This window comes from Patiria miniata, unplaced genomic scaffold (assembly GCF_015706575.1).
Source record: "Patiria miniata isolate m_02_andy unplaced genomic scaffold, ASM1570657v1 HiC_scaffold_21, whole genome shotgun sequence".
NCBI lineage: Eukaryota > Metazoa > Echinodermata > Asteroidea > Valvatida > Asterinidae > Patiria > Patiria miniata.
Window position 1 is genome coordinate 186,843 of NW_024037060.1, and position 16,294 is coordinate 203,136.

The 16,294-nt window shown below is 38.2% G+C and overlaps 2 protein-coding genes across 5 annotated transcripts in view; one reads left to right on the plus strand and one right to left on the minus strand.

The window, feature by feature from the left end:
• The window catches only part of LOC119729890 (DNA topoisomerase 2-binding protein 1-like), a 30,848-nt gene extending 26,867 nt beyond the window's left edge, over positions 1-3,981 (plus strand). For all 3 annotated transcript variants that reach the window (XM_038202687.1, XM_038202685.1, XM_038202686.1), the window contains 3 exons: positions 750-956; positions 1,770-1,903; positions 2,285-3,981. In XM_038202687.1, coding sequence (XP_038058615.1) covers positions 750-956; positions 1,770-1,903; positions 2,285-2,390 — 447 coding nt within the window. In that variant the 3' untranslated portion in view covers positions 2,391-3,981. The remainder of the gene's footprint in view (positions 1-749; positions 957-1,769; positions 1,904-2,284) is intronic.
• An 813-nt stretch (positions 3,982-4,794) lies between these two features.
• Positions 4,795-15,437, minus strand: LOC119729891. 2 transcript variants are annotated; one of them, XM_038202688.1, is made up of 4 exons: positions 15,362-15,437; positions 13,055-13,395; positions 11,584-11,668; positions 4,795-7,668 (listed from the first exon to the last, which is right to left on the minus strand). In XM_038202688.1, exons 2-4 carry the CDS (start codon positions 13,164-13,166, stop codon positions 7,383-7,385), a joined length of 483 nt encoding a protein of 160 aa, XP_038058616.1. In that variant the 5' UTR covers positions 13,167-13,395; positions 15,362-15,437; the 3' UTR covers positions 4,795-7,382. The 2 variants fall into 2 exon arrangements, with proteins under 2 accessions (XP_038058616.1, XP_038058617.1); XM_038202689.1 differs by lacking the exon at positions 4,795-7,668 and adding an exon at positions 7,871-9,654.
• Between the last annotated feature and the right edge of the window lie 857 nt (positions 15,438-16,294).

Below are 16,294 nucleotides of genomic sequence, written 5' to 3' on the forward strand. Positions count from 1 at the left end.
TCCAACATAAATTTGAAGGTCTTAAGATATGAATGTCATATTTGCATTTAGGCAGTTTTTGCATTTGGGGAACAGGTGTGGTCAAAGGTGGAAATGTTTTGTGAATTTGTGTTTGTGTTGAACCGCACTTTAAAGATGAATGATTAACTACATGACAGTAGGTGTAGAAAGTTGACCACACAGTGGGAAATTGGCCTATTTGAGGCAAACAATTGGTAGTGTACTGTATTGTGACATGCGAATCCGTTCCATTGTTCAAACTAAAGCTTGTGCTTTGTTTTATGCTCTCATAACCAGTATTCTACTTATCTTGCGACAAGTTGTTTGCAACTTGGTGTGATTAAGGAATTCCATTCCGCTGAAAGGAAAATGTGTATAATCTCTCAATTTTAATTTTTTTTTTTTTATTTTAGTGGGGTGTATTTGCACATTTATTTATTGACCCAAGGCTTGCCAAAACATTAAGAGTTGCATAGCTTAAAAATTTTAATTTAATTGAAACAGTAGTCAAAGTATGTAGTACTGTGCAGACTAATACTATTTTGATACATTAGAACAAAAACCTCCCAGAATGTTTTCTCAAATGTTTAATATCGGGTCAATTTTTCCATTTCCAGGGGAGGGGGGGGGGGGGTTTAATGTTAATTTAGAGTAAGTTTTAAATTTCACAAGGTGACCAAACAAAATATGGGCCCATCTTGATAACTTGACAATCAAAGACAAAAGTTGTAAATGCTGACTACCTACAGTTTACGGGAGAGGACCGAGACTTTGAGGGGGCATTCCATGGCTGGAGAGTGGTCCTGTACATCGACCGAAGCAAGGAATCTAGCTTCAAAAGGATCCTACTGGCAGGTGGGGCAAAGGTCATGGGTATGCGACCTCCATTCAGTAACCTGCATGACGTTACCCATGCATTCATGGACCTGCAGAAGACAAAGACTCCTGAAGGCGTGGTGAGTGACGCAATCAAATCTGTCTAGGGATATTTGGGTGGTACTTGGAGATTGCTTACATTAGTTGAACCCTAACATTGCCAGATGTAACGCAGTGCATTAGGTGTAAACCTCTGTGGGACCTTGCTGCACTGAGCCATCAACACTAGTGCATAAACTGCTAATTTTGTAACAACGAGAGCTAGTCCCATTGAACAATGGGGTTGGACAAGATCAAACATCATGAGGCATTTTGGTCTTGAGAGGCTTGACCTAATGGATCTTGCTACACTGGGCAGGCATGTCATTTTGTCAAGTGTTGCATGTTGTTGCATTTAGGAGTGTTTCTAGCCTAAATAACACAAGGGGTTGAGCTGTTATTGGCACATTTTTTGAGTTAAATAAGTACCCCACCCTAACCAAGCCTTGATGACATCTCTTTTGTAACAATACTTGTTTGTCCTTGCAATAGATTTGGAATTTAAATTATTCTTGCTCTGCCTGATTTTTTTTTTTTTTACTTTGTGTGTAACAAGGATCCCTGAACACAACTATATTAAATCAAAAGTATCAGCCTGCATTAGTGATGCACAAGACGGTGGCTGCATTTGCATGCATAGTTTGAGGATCAAGCAGTAATATTTTTTTTTGAAGAGGAAAATAATTTAAAATATAAGCCGGACTTGAAAGCTGCCATCACATACATTAGGCGTATTTGACTTTATCAAGTAAATATATTGTCTTTCTTACTTTCTCCCCCCCCCCCCCCAATTTGGTTGAAAGTGGATGAAAGACTCATGAGATTTAATTCCCGAATGGTTTATGTTTCTTTAGCTGGACCTGGAGGCTATAGCCTCGGCTGGCATCCTGTGTCTGAGACCAGAATACATAGCAGATTTCCTCATGCACGATCCAGTACCCGACCATACCAACTACTTCATCAATGAAATCAAACCAATCATGGAAAGGTGAATGGACAATTTACCGACCCCCGTTCATTCAGGTTTTTTTGTTATTGCTAGAAAAACAAACAATTTAGAAAAGAAATCTGTTTCAGAATAAATCTCGAAAATAGCATGGGGAAGGCAACTTTAGATAATATCAATTAAACAATTTTCTGGTCAATAAAGTTGACAAATTTCAATTGCTGCAATTTGGGCTTGATTTTCCCAAGACCATTTAACACTTGTCCCCAAGTTGAGATTTTCTTTTTATATGAGTTGAGTAGGAAAACTGTTGAAAACCCATAGCCTTGGAATAATTGGCTGTTATGTTTTTATATCTAATCAGTGGATTATTGAATACATGGTTAAATTAGTTATTCACCAAATCTTGATATTGTTTTGCAGTATTTCTGGGAATCACCACCACACTCGTAGCAGTCGAACCCCGTCCAAAAGGAAAAGACATGATGCCGCCCAGACACCAAAGAGCAAAAAAGGTCGAGTGCGTTGATGAACCTACGGTCCTCATGAAAGATTTGACGTTAGTTGATTTACCCCCGGAAGATGAAAATACACCTGTACTGAAATTCTTCCTTTGAAACGGGTATCGGCCTTACCAGACCAGGAAGTGTTGTAGTCCAGTACTTTCATCCAATTGCAAAGTGCTACTGAGTACTAAGCCTATCAAGTACCCTTGGTACCCGAGTCCAAGAACTTGGACCATCGAGTACAAGTGTTTTGCCGCCAAGTACTTGAACCTCTGAGTACGAGTACTTGGACCCTCGAGTACGAGTACTTTATCAAGTATTCAATTGAGTACAAGTAACATCTCAAAACAGTTATTCAGCAGCACAACGGAAATTGATCCTCTATCGATAAAACCGTGCGCGTGCATCTCCAAGTGAGGACATTTTGTTCATTCAAAACTAAATTACTTAAATTTTCCTTATAGTTGAGTACGAGCACTTTGAGGATAGAGTATGATAATGGAGTCCAGGTACTTTGCTTGTCAAGTACGAGCACTGTGAAGTCGAGTTCGAGTATTTTGAAGTACGAGTGCAAGTACGAGTATTTTAAAAGAATTCCTCCAGTTGTACTCGAGTAAAGAGTACTACAGGACTGGTACAAGGATATGAGCTCCATGCGCCAACGAAAGAGGGCACCCTTTTACCTAGCAACGAAATCCCATGAGCGGGACATTTAGCTGATTGACGCGCACCGTTCCTTGTGTGTGACGCACGTACACCAGGGAATTGTGCACGCAGTGGTTCGGCTGCGCGTCGCGGCAAAATTGCAGTCAGGCAAAATGTGTACTTTGTTTGCCGGTGAGGGGGGGGGGGGGGTACTTGTGAACAGAGCGGATACCCCACATTAGAAATTAAACAAACCATCTTCAGGTTTTTTCATAAACTCTTAGTATAATTTACAGAATTTTGTTGTTTTCTTTATTGAAACACTGTAGCGAAATACTGTAACACGAGGAGTCACGTTCATTCCAAGGCCATGGGCTGGATGTTTAGTTATCAATTTTGACTGTTGGTCTATGAGAAACTCCAATTTCTTCCTTAATGCAATTTCCACAATGCAGTGTTGCATGTACTCTGTCCACGGAAAACCTGGTTTAAGTGAAAATGTTACATGAGACATTTTGCTCAAACACAACTATGTACACGTATAAACGCTGCTTTTAGAGCATTAAATGAATGAATGAATGAATGCAAATTTAGCTTGATGCTGAATTTTGAACATGATTTGTAATTGTTGATGGACATTGTCCATTGTGTGATATTCTGTACATTTCTGGTAGCTGCTTCCTGTTGACCACAAATTGTATTGCTATTTAAATTTGTATTCAATTTAAATAAAGTGACAAAAGAAATATCTTGATAATTTAATTCAATCTTTACTCAAGTTGTTTTTCTGCATGTTTGAAAGTATTGTTGAATGCATGTTAAATCCATGTTACTCAGTTCTGATAGTAACATGATTAAGAATGATTGATTCCGACAGGCATGCAACTTTTCCTCTGGTCAGCTGATTTCCTCTTTCTTTATTCCCATTTCTGCCATTCAAAATTAAAACACTTTACAAAGTCTTCCGAATTTTGCAATTTCCTCTTGTGAATGAAAAGTTGCAGATCACTTGTTGATATTTTTCCTTTTATGGGATTTTGATTCCCTCCATTTATGTTTACACAGACTTCCTCCAGTAATATGCTGCTCAAATGTTAATCCTGGAGTGGAGTGTCGTGGTCTGGAGCATTGAATTTGTGGTCTGTGCATAATTCTGCAGGTTGTGAGTTCGAGTCCAGCCTGGGGTTATGCGTGTGCCCTTGGGCCAGGCACTTTGTCACCCATTGCTTCTCCCCCAACGAGTTTAGAACCTGAAAGATGTGTTTCCTTTTTTTTTCCCCCTTGTCTTCAATTATTGGCCTAAAGACTTCACGTTTGTTGATTGCTGTAGCCCTGCTATCCAGTTTCGCAGCCATGTATAATTTACCCAGGATTTCCATTAATCCATTTCTACATACGTTTGTAACTCAAATAATCCCCTTCACAGGATATCTTTCCACGTCCACAAAATAAAATATTTTAAATTTGTAATATTGGTGGTTTTTTTGGCACTTGGGTATTTGTACTTCCCATCCAACTGCACTTAAAATGCTAACCTAATGTAACTCAATTTGAATTGAATTATCCCAATATCAAAGCAAATTATATAGGCCCATGTTTGGAATTATACCGGAACAATTTATCACGTCCTTAAAGGAAGCTTCTGCAAATTTCAAGCTTCAAAACTTTCTCCAGAATAAACTGATTGGATTTAGTTCTAGTTTCGAGGGAAGCCGTGCTGTATGCTTCGAGTCAATTTGGACACACACAAAAAAATGCCAAGCATCACATGAGTTGTCTTAAGATCTCAGCTCAAAGTGCAAACGTTTTATTTCATCACATGACACACATGGTACTTTCAACAATGAAAAACTACAGGTTTTTAGTGTGATTGCCAACTAGCACAAAATGATTTTGCACAGTAGATCCCTCGCATGTATATTGCACAGTGAACAGAATTAAACATTTACATTTCTCAAGAGGTGGAAAGGGTGAACATGGATATATGAGACTTCACAAGATGTTGATAAACTTAAAATCACAGACATTTTAGTTTTTATAAAGCTCTATTACTCAGTAATATAAATGGAAAAAGCAGTAAACAATGTTTTGTTATGCACTTTTGAAGTGTAACATAAACATTTAACAATTAGAATTATATAGACATGCACATGATACACATGATAAACACATTGCAGATTTTATGTGTTCTACCAAATACCATTCTTACATTCAAAAAGATCAATATGTTGTTTTTAAACAGAATTTTTGTGCAGCAAACACCAATTTTACATTCTAATTTTTTTTATTAACGTATATGTACAGTATGCCTTGTGAAAAGTGTACATCAGGTTTGAAAAAAAAAATGGAAAATTGTCTTTTTTTAATTCTTTATATCTGATGATAAAATACAACTCACTTTCAAACCCAGCATGTTTCACGTAATGCTAAGGTGCCACAGCAATTGTTTTCCATGTGATTTTAACCCCAGCTTCTGGTTATTTGAATAAAAACAAAACAATAAACAACCTATTACAAACAAACCAAAACAGTTTGCACAAGTAATAGCTATGTGATTTAATTTTTTTTTCTTATTTTAGTTTAAATAATTCAACCCTACATTACATAAATGATAACTTCAGCCTTAAGGTGAATAGGAAAATAATGTTGATTAAAATCAACAGAAACAGCAGTGTGTTTCCGCTATGAAAGTGATATTTATACACTGAGTGCTTGAAATTCAAGGTTGCCAACATGTTTCTTAACTAGTCTTGGTTCAAGCCAAGCAAAGCCGTCACAGTGGCAGGGGTCACTAACAACAATATGAATCAAAAAGGCACTTTGGTAGGGATACCCAGTAATTTCCAACATGCTTCATGCGCATGCAATAGCTTGAATACTGCATGCGTGAGGTATGCTTGGAATATCCTGGTAGCTCTGCCATCGTTCCCAAGACTAGATTTGATAGCGCCCTCTCCTGCCACGGCAGCTTTGCTGCCCTTGTTGGGGACCAGCAGTATATGAATATGTCTTGAACCAAAAACTATGACTCATCTCACTTGATCATCAATCCTCCTTGATAAAAACTAATCCTGAAAGCGTTTTCAACAATTTTCAGCTGCACAGAGGAAATATTTAATATTTAAAAAAAAATTGTTAGGCAAAATCTGATCCAACAGTTTTCATACAATGTTTGACAACTTTTCTTTAAATCATTTACCACAGAGGAATTTGTTTGGAAATCAAGTAACAATTTGATCAATCTAGATAAATTATTCCAATAAATAAAATAATATTTTTTTTTAATAATTCAACTTTCAGCACCAATGTTCTGTCTTTACCTTAACCATGTTAATAGTTTTTTTTTTTTTTTAATGTTTAGTTCAAACAAACAATTGTGCAAGTGTAATGCGGAAATAACTTCTTGGCCTAAATATATCAGTTCAAGTTTGAGATATTGCTCGCTCAATACAACAAGATTTATAGCGGTAAAATCTGAATAAATGATACTCATATAAAAATGCTTTTGACATCCAAATAGACAAAATGGTGTTATGTAAGTAAATTCAAAGGAAAACATAATTTTTAATGCTTTCGATCTTTCAACAAAATTTCTTTATAAAAACCTATCAATTTTTTTTGCATGGGAAACACAAGTGGGTCCCTTACATGTGACTAACAATTACCATACGTTTTCAAGTTTCAGTGAGCTGTAACGCCTTAACTCGAGTTCAACGTGGACTCCACAAGTAATTTAAAAATAGAGAATTGCAAATGCAAAGTGAAAAAAAAAAATATACAGCACAACCGCAACATGTACATATGTACGTATGTATATATCAGAACACATGTATGATGAATTCAATTTCAATGAATAATATAAATCACGATTAAGCCAATCAGGTTATACCACGTGGTGTTACCGCAAACCGAAACGATACCGATACCCCACCATGCAAAGCCTCCAATCATATATCAGGTTATACACAGTTTACAACTCGGTGCTGTTTGCGAGCTTGTGAGATAAATGCTTGCCATGGGAGCACATATCAGTTATCCACCCTCAACCATGTTACAGGTGTTTGTGTAAAAAAAGAAATTAAGTGCTAGACTTCAACCTTCTCTGAATAATTTCTTCTTTTGCCTATTAGTGAAATAAAGTTGTCTGTTACATGTAACTTATACAAAACAGACTTACAAAAAGTATTTATGAAAGGGAAAAGAATTAATAAATCTGTGTCAAGTCCTAGTTGTTGTCTCTCTCCATGACATTCATTTATTCCATAGAATCATGAAGACCATGAGTACTATACAGCTAGCCAATTTCAAAATCGACTTTATGCTCCAAGTTTTTCCATAATCGTTGACTCCATACCTCGGCTTGTTTCCTTTCATACAGGGTGGGTTTTAGATTCAACGACAGGGCTCACATTGCCTGTGTCTGATTCATTCCCCAAGTCTACCGTTCCCTCTCCAGCACTTGTTGCACCACTCATTGCACCACTCGTATGCTTCCCACTTGCAGGTTCTGAACCCCCCTGGGTTTCCTTCACGGGACATGTCTGTGATTCTAGGCCAGCAGATTTAGTGTTCAGTGGCACTAATTGTTGTGCCGTCTCACTACTGATGGGACTACATTCCCCGGGTCCTTTAACTAAAAGAAGAATATACCTACGCCTGTCAAAAATAAAATGAAAACGGGGGGAAAATATTTCTATTTATGGCAAATCTTTAAATTTTCTTTTCCTTTTTTCTTGCTTTCAACATTTTGTTCAAACTCAATATCCTAACAATACATACTTACAAATTAATAACCTTATCTATTCTTACCCTGTACTTAGACTACAGGTGACTATGAGAAATAAACTAAAGCACAATAATCTTATTAGTAGCTGCATTTAGCACACAGTGATCTTATGACTCCATGATGCACATACATGTACATTTTGATGCAGGGCTTGCAAAATAGAACAAGAATTCAATTTATGTAAAACTGGATTATTGACAATTGTAAGTAAAACTTGCTCTTTAAACAAAATTCTGAAACATCAATATCTGCTGGTGAGTAAACATGTTCCCAGAAAATGTACAAATACTGAAGACAGGTATTAAACCATGGTTTCTTCAGAGGATGCTTGGTGTTTTGGTACAAAGTATGTACCAATGGTCTACTGCAGAGTGTTACATTTTGCCAGATTCTGGAACTTTTAGACAAAATTGCTGGGGTGGTGTGGGCCATCTAAAAGTCTCCACTACAATTCTAAGTAGACCATCAACATGCGAGGAAACATTTTTAGTGCTGATGCATGACTGTTAGAGCCTTAAACCTTCACATGTTTTGTTAATACTTTACATGATATTAATTACAATAATGGAATTTCAAACTGACACTGTTAAACCAAGGGCCTTAGTGCTGTCTTTTGTTGGTTCTCAATTCATGCAATGGCTTAGCACCGACAGCCTCGGTTTCAGTGCTCATTTGTAATTCGTCTATAAATTCAGCTGCACACTTTGTGTAAGATTTTGAAGAAATGTTAATTATAGAGAACAAATGGAAAGAAAAGATAAGTAAAGTAATAAGTACCCTGTGCATAACACTTTGTATAGGTTAATGAAATAATAAGATGCGACAAGAGTTCTTTACTGTATCTCATGCATATTAACAATCAAGTGATGCACCCTAATTGGTTAAATACTGACTCCCAAAAGACCTTTGAAAGTTTTTGCTGCATTGTTCTCCACTCAGTTTGGGCAGTCAACATTCTCTGTTACAAAGGCAGCTTGTTTGTTTATCTGAACCAATATACACCACAAATTATTGAATATGCATGAGATAGAGCATAAAGCCACCCCCCCCCCCCTTCAGGTCGAATTTGTGACGTCACAAAACACATGTATTTTTGTGTAGCCAATCAGCATGTGGAAGAGTTTTCTAACAATCCTATTAACCGAATAGACTGACATGGAAGAAGAAAAAAAAAACCTTTAAAAACTACAAGCCCCTGCAATCTGCAAACTATTTCAGATAATGTACAGTTAGATATAATGAACTTGTGCAAACTACTAGAAAATGTGTTGTACGCTCCTTGTATTTAGTAAGAGGCAATGTGAAAGATGCGCGACGACTTGTGCTAGGGAAAAGCAAGCTGCTCTTTCAACAGTGCATGAAGCCTGAAATTGGATGTTCTGCTGCGTGGGCTTCTTGCCTACAGGAGGTACATAGGTACATTAAATCAAACCATTACTTGTCCATTGGCAATGAGAATTTTGTTAGAAATGAAATGAAATGAAATGAAATTGATGGTGGTGGATACAACTTGGTAGAAGTTTGCGTATATAGTGGCTAATGTGTGGTGATTTTCTAAGAAACACAAACTTCTCAAAAACGGCAAAACTGGCCAGCCTCATATCACAATTTCGGACCAAAAAGAGAATTTTAATCACCACTTTTTTTTAGTTCAGCAGCTTAAAAGTGTTTTGCATGCAAACTGTAGTGGCAGTTAGACTGCGACGGGCTTGGAACTCTCACTGCGGTTCTGTAATTCATGGCCCATTGAAGGGGGCAGAACGTTATTTTGCACCCCAGCCAGTGATGAAGTTGAAGGCTGAGAATTGTTGATGAGATTGGTCTTCGGTTGGGCCCTCACCCGTTGAAACTTCCGTCTGAGTTTCAGAAAGAATAAAATGAAGAAGAAAAAGGGGGGGAAAAAAAGTGACAGCGGCACATGTCCAAGCTGCTGGTGAAACCTGTTGCTGTGGAAAGGTCATGTGATCGCTAGTGCGATTCATATTATGAGCTTGATTTGCAGCTTGTTTGTACACGTAAGCCTTCAAGAACTTTCCTAATGAAAACAAACTACTGAGCGTATGGCTACTGTGAAAAAGAACACAAACAGCATTGTCTTGTTTTCAACCAAAAAAAAGCTCTTGATTTACCGGTAGGTACCGGTATAACACAATGCAAGTGATAGCATACATGTACTTTTGCAGGTTTTTAGCATTTCAGGCCAGAAAGTTTGAGAAATGAGAGGCAACTTGGTTATTATTAAGATGGTTGACAATGTTAGCGATGTTAGTGACTTTTCCACACCAAATGCCGCAGTGTTGTAGACAAATCAATCACAAGTCAAATCATCAGTAAAGTCACATTTAAAAGGGGATTGCCAATGACAAATGTCACTTTTCATTTGAATAGCTTTCATTTGATTAGAAATTGGATGACTTGTGACTGACTTGTGATGACTTGACAACATCTCGGGAATGAAGTAATGGTAATGCAATGAAATAGTGGTAAAGATGTGCACACTACCAAAACGTAAAGGGGCAGAACCAGAATGAATGAGAGGGGCGTGGGGACAAACTTTATTTCCCTGCTGGGGGTGAAGGGAGGAGCCGGGACCTATATTCATGCTGCTTGGGGTATATGTTTATGCTATCCCGAGATGTGAAGAACATGCATCAAGAAAATAACACTTTTTACTTTGGTTTGGGCATTAGCCAGGTTTTTAAGTAAGAGCAAAGTTTTCCAGAAACAGCTGAAATTCCCAAATGGCAAAATACCACTCTAGAACAATTCTTATGTTATTGAATTGAAACCATTCTTTACAAGAAAATGTGGTCTTTGAGTTGAACTTAGATTTGATTCCTTGCCAGATGCAAAGTACCCTTGTACACGGACAAAAGGAAATGGTTAGATCATTAAGGGCAAGTGGAAGATAAGGGTCCCATATGAACAGCAGTGTTACAAGGGTCAGCCAAGATTCAGATTAACAACTCAGAAATCGAAAGAGCTATATTTCCCCCTGAATTGTAGGGTTATCTCAGAACCCCCCCCCCCCCATGTTCTACCTTTAAGCAATTCTGGTTCCACCCCTTCATTGATTGGTGAGCGATGATAGCAATTATGATGTCAGTATGAACAGCAAATTAAAATGAACAATTTTTTCCCTGTTTGTTTCAGGTCAAAAGGACAGTCACCCTATGCTTCCTTTGATCTCTTCCCGGTGCATTCAATTCATTCCAACCATTTCATGCCCAGTTAATTAATTATTATTTTCCACATGCATTGTGCACATTGATGTACTTGTAATAAAACATTTGGGTTTATGTCACAATCTCAACCCGATGCCCTTCTTATATTATGGGGGCGATGTGGCAACTTTTGATTTTTAAATAAATTTAAAAAAAAAGATTTTAGAATAGGGACAGTTTTCGCAAAATTGCAGCAAATTCTCAGAGAGGCCAAAAATTGTGGGCATTAACTCATATACTGTAATTTACAGAATTACTGATCATTATAAGTTCATGAGGCTAAAAACAATTGCAAATGATATTTCTGATTTTTCTGAAAAAAATGCAAAGATTAGCCCTGATCCTCAAAATGTCTTGAAACCTTCCATAAGAATTTCTGACTTCCTTTTGACCCGACTTAACTTGCAGAGAACACTAAACATTAAAAAAAAGATTGGCTCAACAAAAAGTGTCTTATGAGCTAACAAAAAAGCTTTTTCATCAAGCAAGTGAATCTCAGCTGAGCAAAATTTGCTGCCCATCGATTAAAAGGTCCTGGTTTCAGGACTGTTGAACACTTACATTGCAAACATCGATGCAGCTGATATGGGAATAAGGAGCAGTAAGATCAATAACAAGCAGGATTCTTGAAGACCAGGAACTGGACCTGACAGGTGAAACATAACATCATAGATCTTAACTGCAGATTCTTTTCCAATTTCAGTGGCAATAATAAGGTAATATTTCAACAATTACTGAAACAGGAAATAAATCTTTAGAAGCAAAAGGGAAACACAGTGTATACACAGGAGTTAAACCCTGGATGAGTCAACCCAACTAGGGATCTGTTGTCAGGTTGTTTTTCTTACTGTTTTCCTTATTAGATTGATGTAAATATAGCCCCACCAATACACAATTACGCCCTCCCCCCAAATAGACCCTGTTACAGTGTGCGTGTATACAGTGTATCTGTTTACATATTGGATGTTGTGTTCACGTCATACCAACTTTCAGAAAACTGTGCTGTGTGTGTATATATAGGCGTATTCTCATTGAGCATGAGCAATTTAGAAGTGCTAATTAGGCCTATAAACTGCTTAATGTGAGCAGCACATGCCAAAAAATGCTTATTATCGGTTGCCCATTGGTAGGTATGTATGATGTCACAGGTAACAGCAGCATACCCTCAATACCACCCACTTCCCCATGGATGTCCCTCTGTGCTATGCCATGCCCCCATATACCCGTTTCATGTCTCCCCTCCCCCCCCCCCCCTGCGCCCTCCATACACCCCTACATGTTGTTTGTAAATACACCTTCTCTGCCCCACCCCTCCACGTCCTCCATACTCCCTCCATATACCCAGCCTCTGGCTAGCCATCATGGAGTTTATAAGTGACAGTGAAGTCATACTGTCATGACTGTGCATTATAGGATTGTTATTTCATGTCATGATTTTACAGAGATTTTTTTCGCTGTATCATTAGAGAGGAAGTCAAACAGGAACTCAGGAAACAAAAGTGGTCAAGCCTATCATTGATACAGCATTAGATCAACAAAATTGTCCTCTTGTTTTGCAAGTACACTGATACATGTACATGTGCGTAAATGTACATTCGCTTGACATGTATTTCCATCAAAAGCATTGAAGTAAAAGCATCATAATAACAAAAAGTATAATACTAAAGTGGAGGCATGATGTGAAAAAGCCGAGTCTTATAGAGGCATGCCTATACTTATGCAAAACTGTAAAAAAAAAAAAGACAAACAGACAAACAATAGACAAGTCATGAAACACAAACAATAACCACGCAGAGAATGACAAAATACACACAGACAACAGGGGCCAAAGATTTGCGGATCCTCAGATTTTGCAGGATTCAGGAAGGCAGAGCCCATTCACTATTACTTTATGGGCTTGAGGACTGAAAGTCAAACTAAAAACACACTGGGTTCCTGCATAGTGGTTGATTTAGGAGGATTTGGGAACATTTCTACAGAAAGGGGGTGGGGGTTAAGGATTAATGATTGAAGGTTAAGCAATGGTACGTACAAGTCTTGAAGATTTCAGCAATGTTGGGTAACTTTGGAATATCTTTGACATCGCATGGAATTCCTTGGCAAACCTTGGACAATCCCTGTACGCAGTACTCGTACTGCGCCATGGTGCTCCCTCGATCCCTGTGAATGAATGACTCTTGTCTCACGACAGGAGAACTGCTCCGATTCTGAGATCTACAACTCAATTATGAGCAAACCCCTGCTTCTGTCCGTCTGCTGTCGTTTCTATAGTCGACTCTCTAGCTTTCAAGCATGGGCTTGGCACAAAATCAATGAAATGGTTCAAATTTGCTGCACTCTGAGCACTGTGTGACACTTCTATTCACTGAATACCTACAATACACGGAGAAAAAGAATGAATGTAGTATCCTGATGGCGCTGTAAAAAGAAAAGAATTCAGCTTTGGCTACATGTGAAGGAGTACATGTACATAAACATATGAAAAACTTGAGGACATTTGCTTAATGGCCCTGATATTTTGCTTAAATAACACGGTAACTTCATCACATTAAACATGCCCTTCTTCTCAACATTCACTCATTAATTTAAAAGAGCGATGATACATAGCTTACCAGATCGCTTACATTTTTAAAGTAAAACCCCAATCTTTTAAGAGTACCGCACGGATGCCATTTTTGCAGTATTTGTGGCAGGGCCCTTGCGGATAAATGTTAAATTCCACTTTTCATCCAGATTGTAAGTAATCCTTAATAACTTAATCTTAATCATCGATTTCTACTTGTATCTCAGGTGGCGTATTTAGTAACTCTGTGGCTGTTTTGAGGGTGAAATCTGGTATTTGGTTATTCCCACGCCATGTCTAACAATCGACTTGGACCCCTATCACCAGACCATGTCCCAATGTTTAAAGGCGATTTGTGGTGTCCGAGTTACTGGGACTATTTGGAGACATCACATTTTGAACATTATCTTGTTGATCATTTAAAGTGAAGCGTCAAAGGTAGGCATGGTTATTTGTAGGCCTAACGTTAGTCGACCTATGAGGCCTACACATGTAATGTACTTCAACCATCCATGCCCACCTAGATCATGTACATGGAGGAAGGAACACTGTGACGTGTTCCTTCCTTCATGCCAAGTCATACAACCTAGCTCTATTGAGTGTAGCCCCATAAATGTGGCCAATTTAATGGATTACCTCCGTGAATAAAGGCCACACTAGGTCATACAACCTAGCTCTATTGAGTGTAGCCCCATAAATGTGGCCAATTTAATGGATTACCTCCATGAATAAAGGCCACACTTGGAACATGTACCCGAACATGTAGTAGGCCCGGCCTAAGTAACTTTGTCAAATTTGGATTTTCACATTATGATTAGGCTTTATTTGTAGTTTATTTACGCTTTAGAAGAATACTCAGTCTTACTCTTTTCTTAGTCTTTATAGCGATAGAACATTTATCCTCCCTTTTTCAGACATCTACATTTCGTGTAATTTCCAGGTTTGTTTGGACACATTTGCGTATCTATAAAATTCCAACATAAATTACATGAAAAGTAGATGTCTAAAAAAAGGGGGGATAAATTTTATATTGCTACTGTCACTAGTAACATGAGTGATGAGGGTGAGTAATGCTTCTTAAGTGTAAATAAACTACTAACTAGCTAGCCCTGGTGGACTCCCTTTCCTCCCTACGTTACGGAGGGAGTCCTGAGTACACATGTGCTCACAACCGAACGAAAACATTTCTTACCAATAATTTCAATATTTTTACCTTGTTGGAGAAGCTAATTTTTACGTCGTATATTCTATGTGTCCTTATCTGTTAGTACGCTAGGTTCAGGAATTCCATATGCGATGCTGACTGACGTCAATCAGGAAAATAAACTCGAAAGCGACGTTTAACTAGACTCTTTTCATCAGTTTCTCACCGCCGAGTCTATTCTAGTCGTACATGATGTACATGTACGTCTGTGCAGTGACTAGTAGTGTAGTACAAATTTGAAAATCCAAATTTGACAAAGTTCTGCATGTTCGGGTACATGTTCCAAGTGTGGCCTTTATTCACGGAGGTAGTCCAGTAAATTGGCCACGTTTATGGGGCTAGTAGTAGGAGTTGGGACTGAGAAACAAATTTCCAATTTTGCTCATTACCTTACATGCCTTATCAATCATGTTAATAATTTGCATAGACTTTGTACACAACCGCTGAAGACGCGTGGCGTCAGGTTGCCGGTTGCAACATTTATTCCTTAAGTTATGCTTAGATTCTAAGGAGTAATTGCAGAATACTAAGATATAAAGTGTTTTGTGAAACAAATCAAAGACCAGACTTACCAAAATATCTCTTTCACGCACATACACGACGCGGGGTGCGGTACACACAAAAATGAAAATCAATGGTATTTGTCTGTGTCACGCCCTCTCGGGGCGGCAAAGCCTGATGGTGATTCGCTGAATATTTGTTTGGCGCCTGCAGTGTGTTTTGGGGGGAACCCCTAAAATTGACGTCTTGAAGCGCTCGAGAACTAGGGTTGCTAAAATCCATGGGATAAGGCCATTTAATTGCAAAATTGTGTCATTAATCGCAATATTATTTTCTGTTGTAGGATACCTTGGGACATCCGAAAATGGTGCTCTGAAGTTGCACAGCCGGTACTTTTGCCTTCCAGCTAAAAAGAACTGTGTTTTTTTTGGGAGCATATTTTTTGGAAATAGATAAAATCATTTTTTGGGCCTTGCTCTCTCAAAAATGGTCCCATCGTGACCTGTTTTGACTTTTTACCATCTTGATAGGATGGTCATTGGGTGGTCACAAGTTTATCCGCATTCGTGTTCTCTGGGGTAAATACTTTGAGGACACCCCCACATCCTGTGACTTTACCCTATTTGGGAACAGAAATTAGTTCGAAACTTATTCTTAAGATACGCACTTTTTTGTTATTAATAAACTGCCTGAGGCCGCAAGGGACAAGCAGGTTAACAGTGTCTGGCCACATTTATATTACATTTTGTAATATACGTGTATCATGATACACGTATTCCTAGAAATTTGCGCGTTTTTGTCTATTATGTGCAATTTCCGGGCCCGGGTTAAGGGTGGTACTGGTACGGGAACACCATTTCGGAAAAACAAAGTGCACATTTAGGCACATCCATCTGGTAACATAAATATACGCACTCACCGTGGGATAAAAAAAATGATCAGGGGAATTGAATGTCTCTCCCCGGATCGCCACCCGTAGAAAATATGCATTTCAGCCTAGTGCC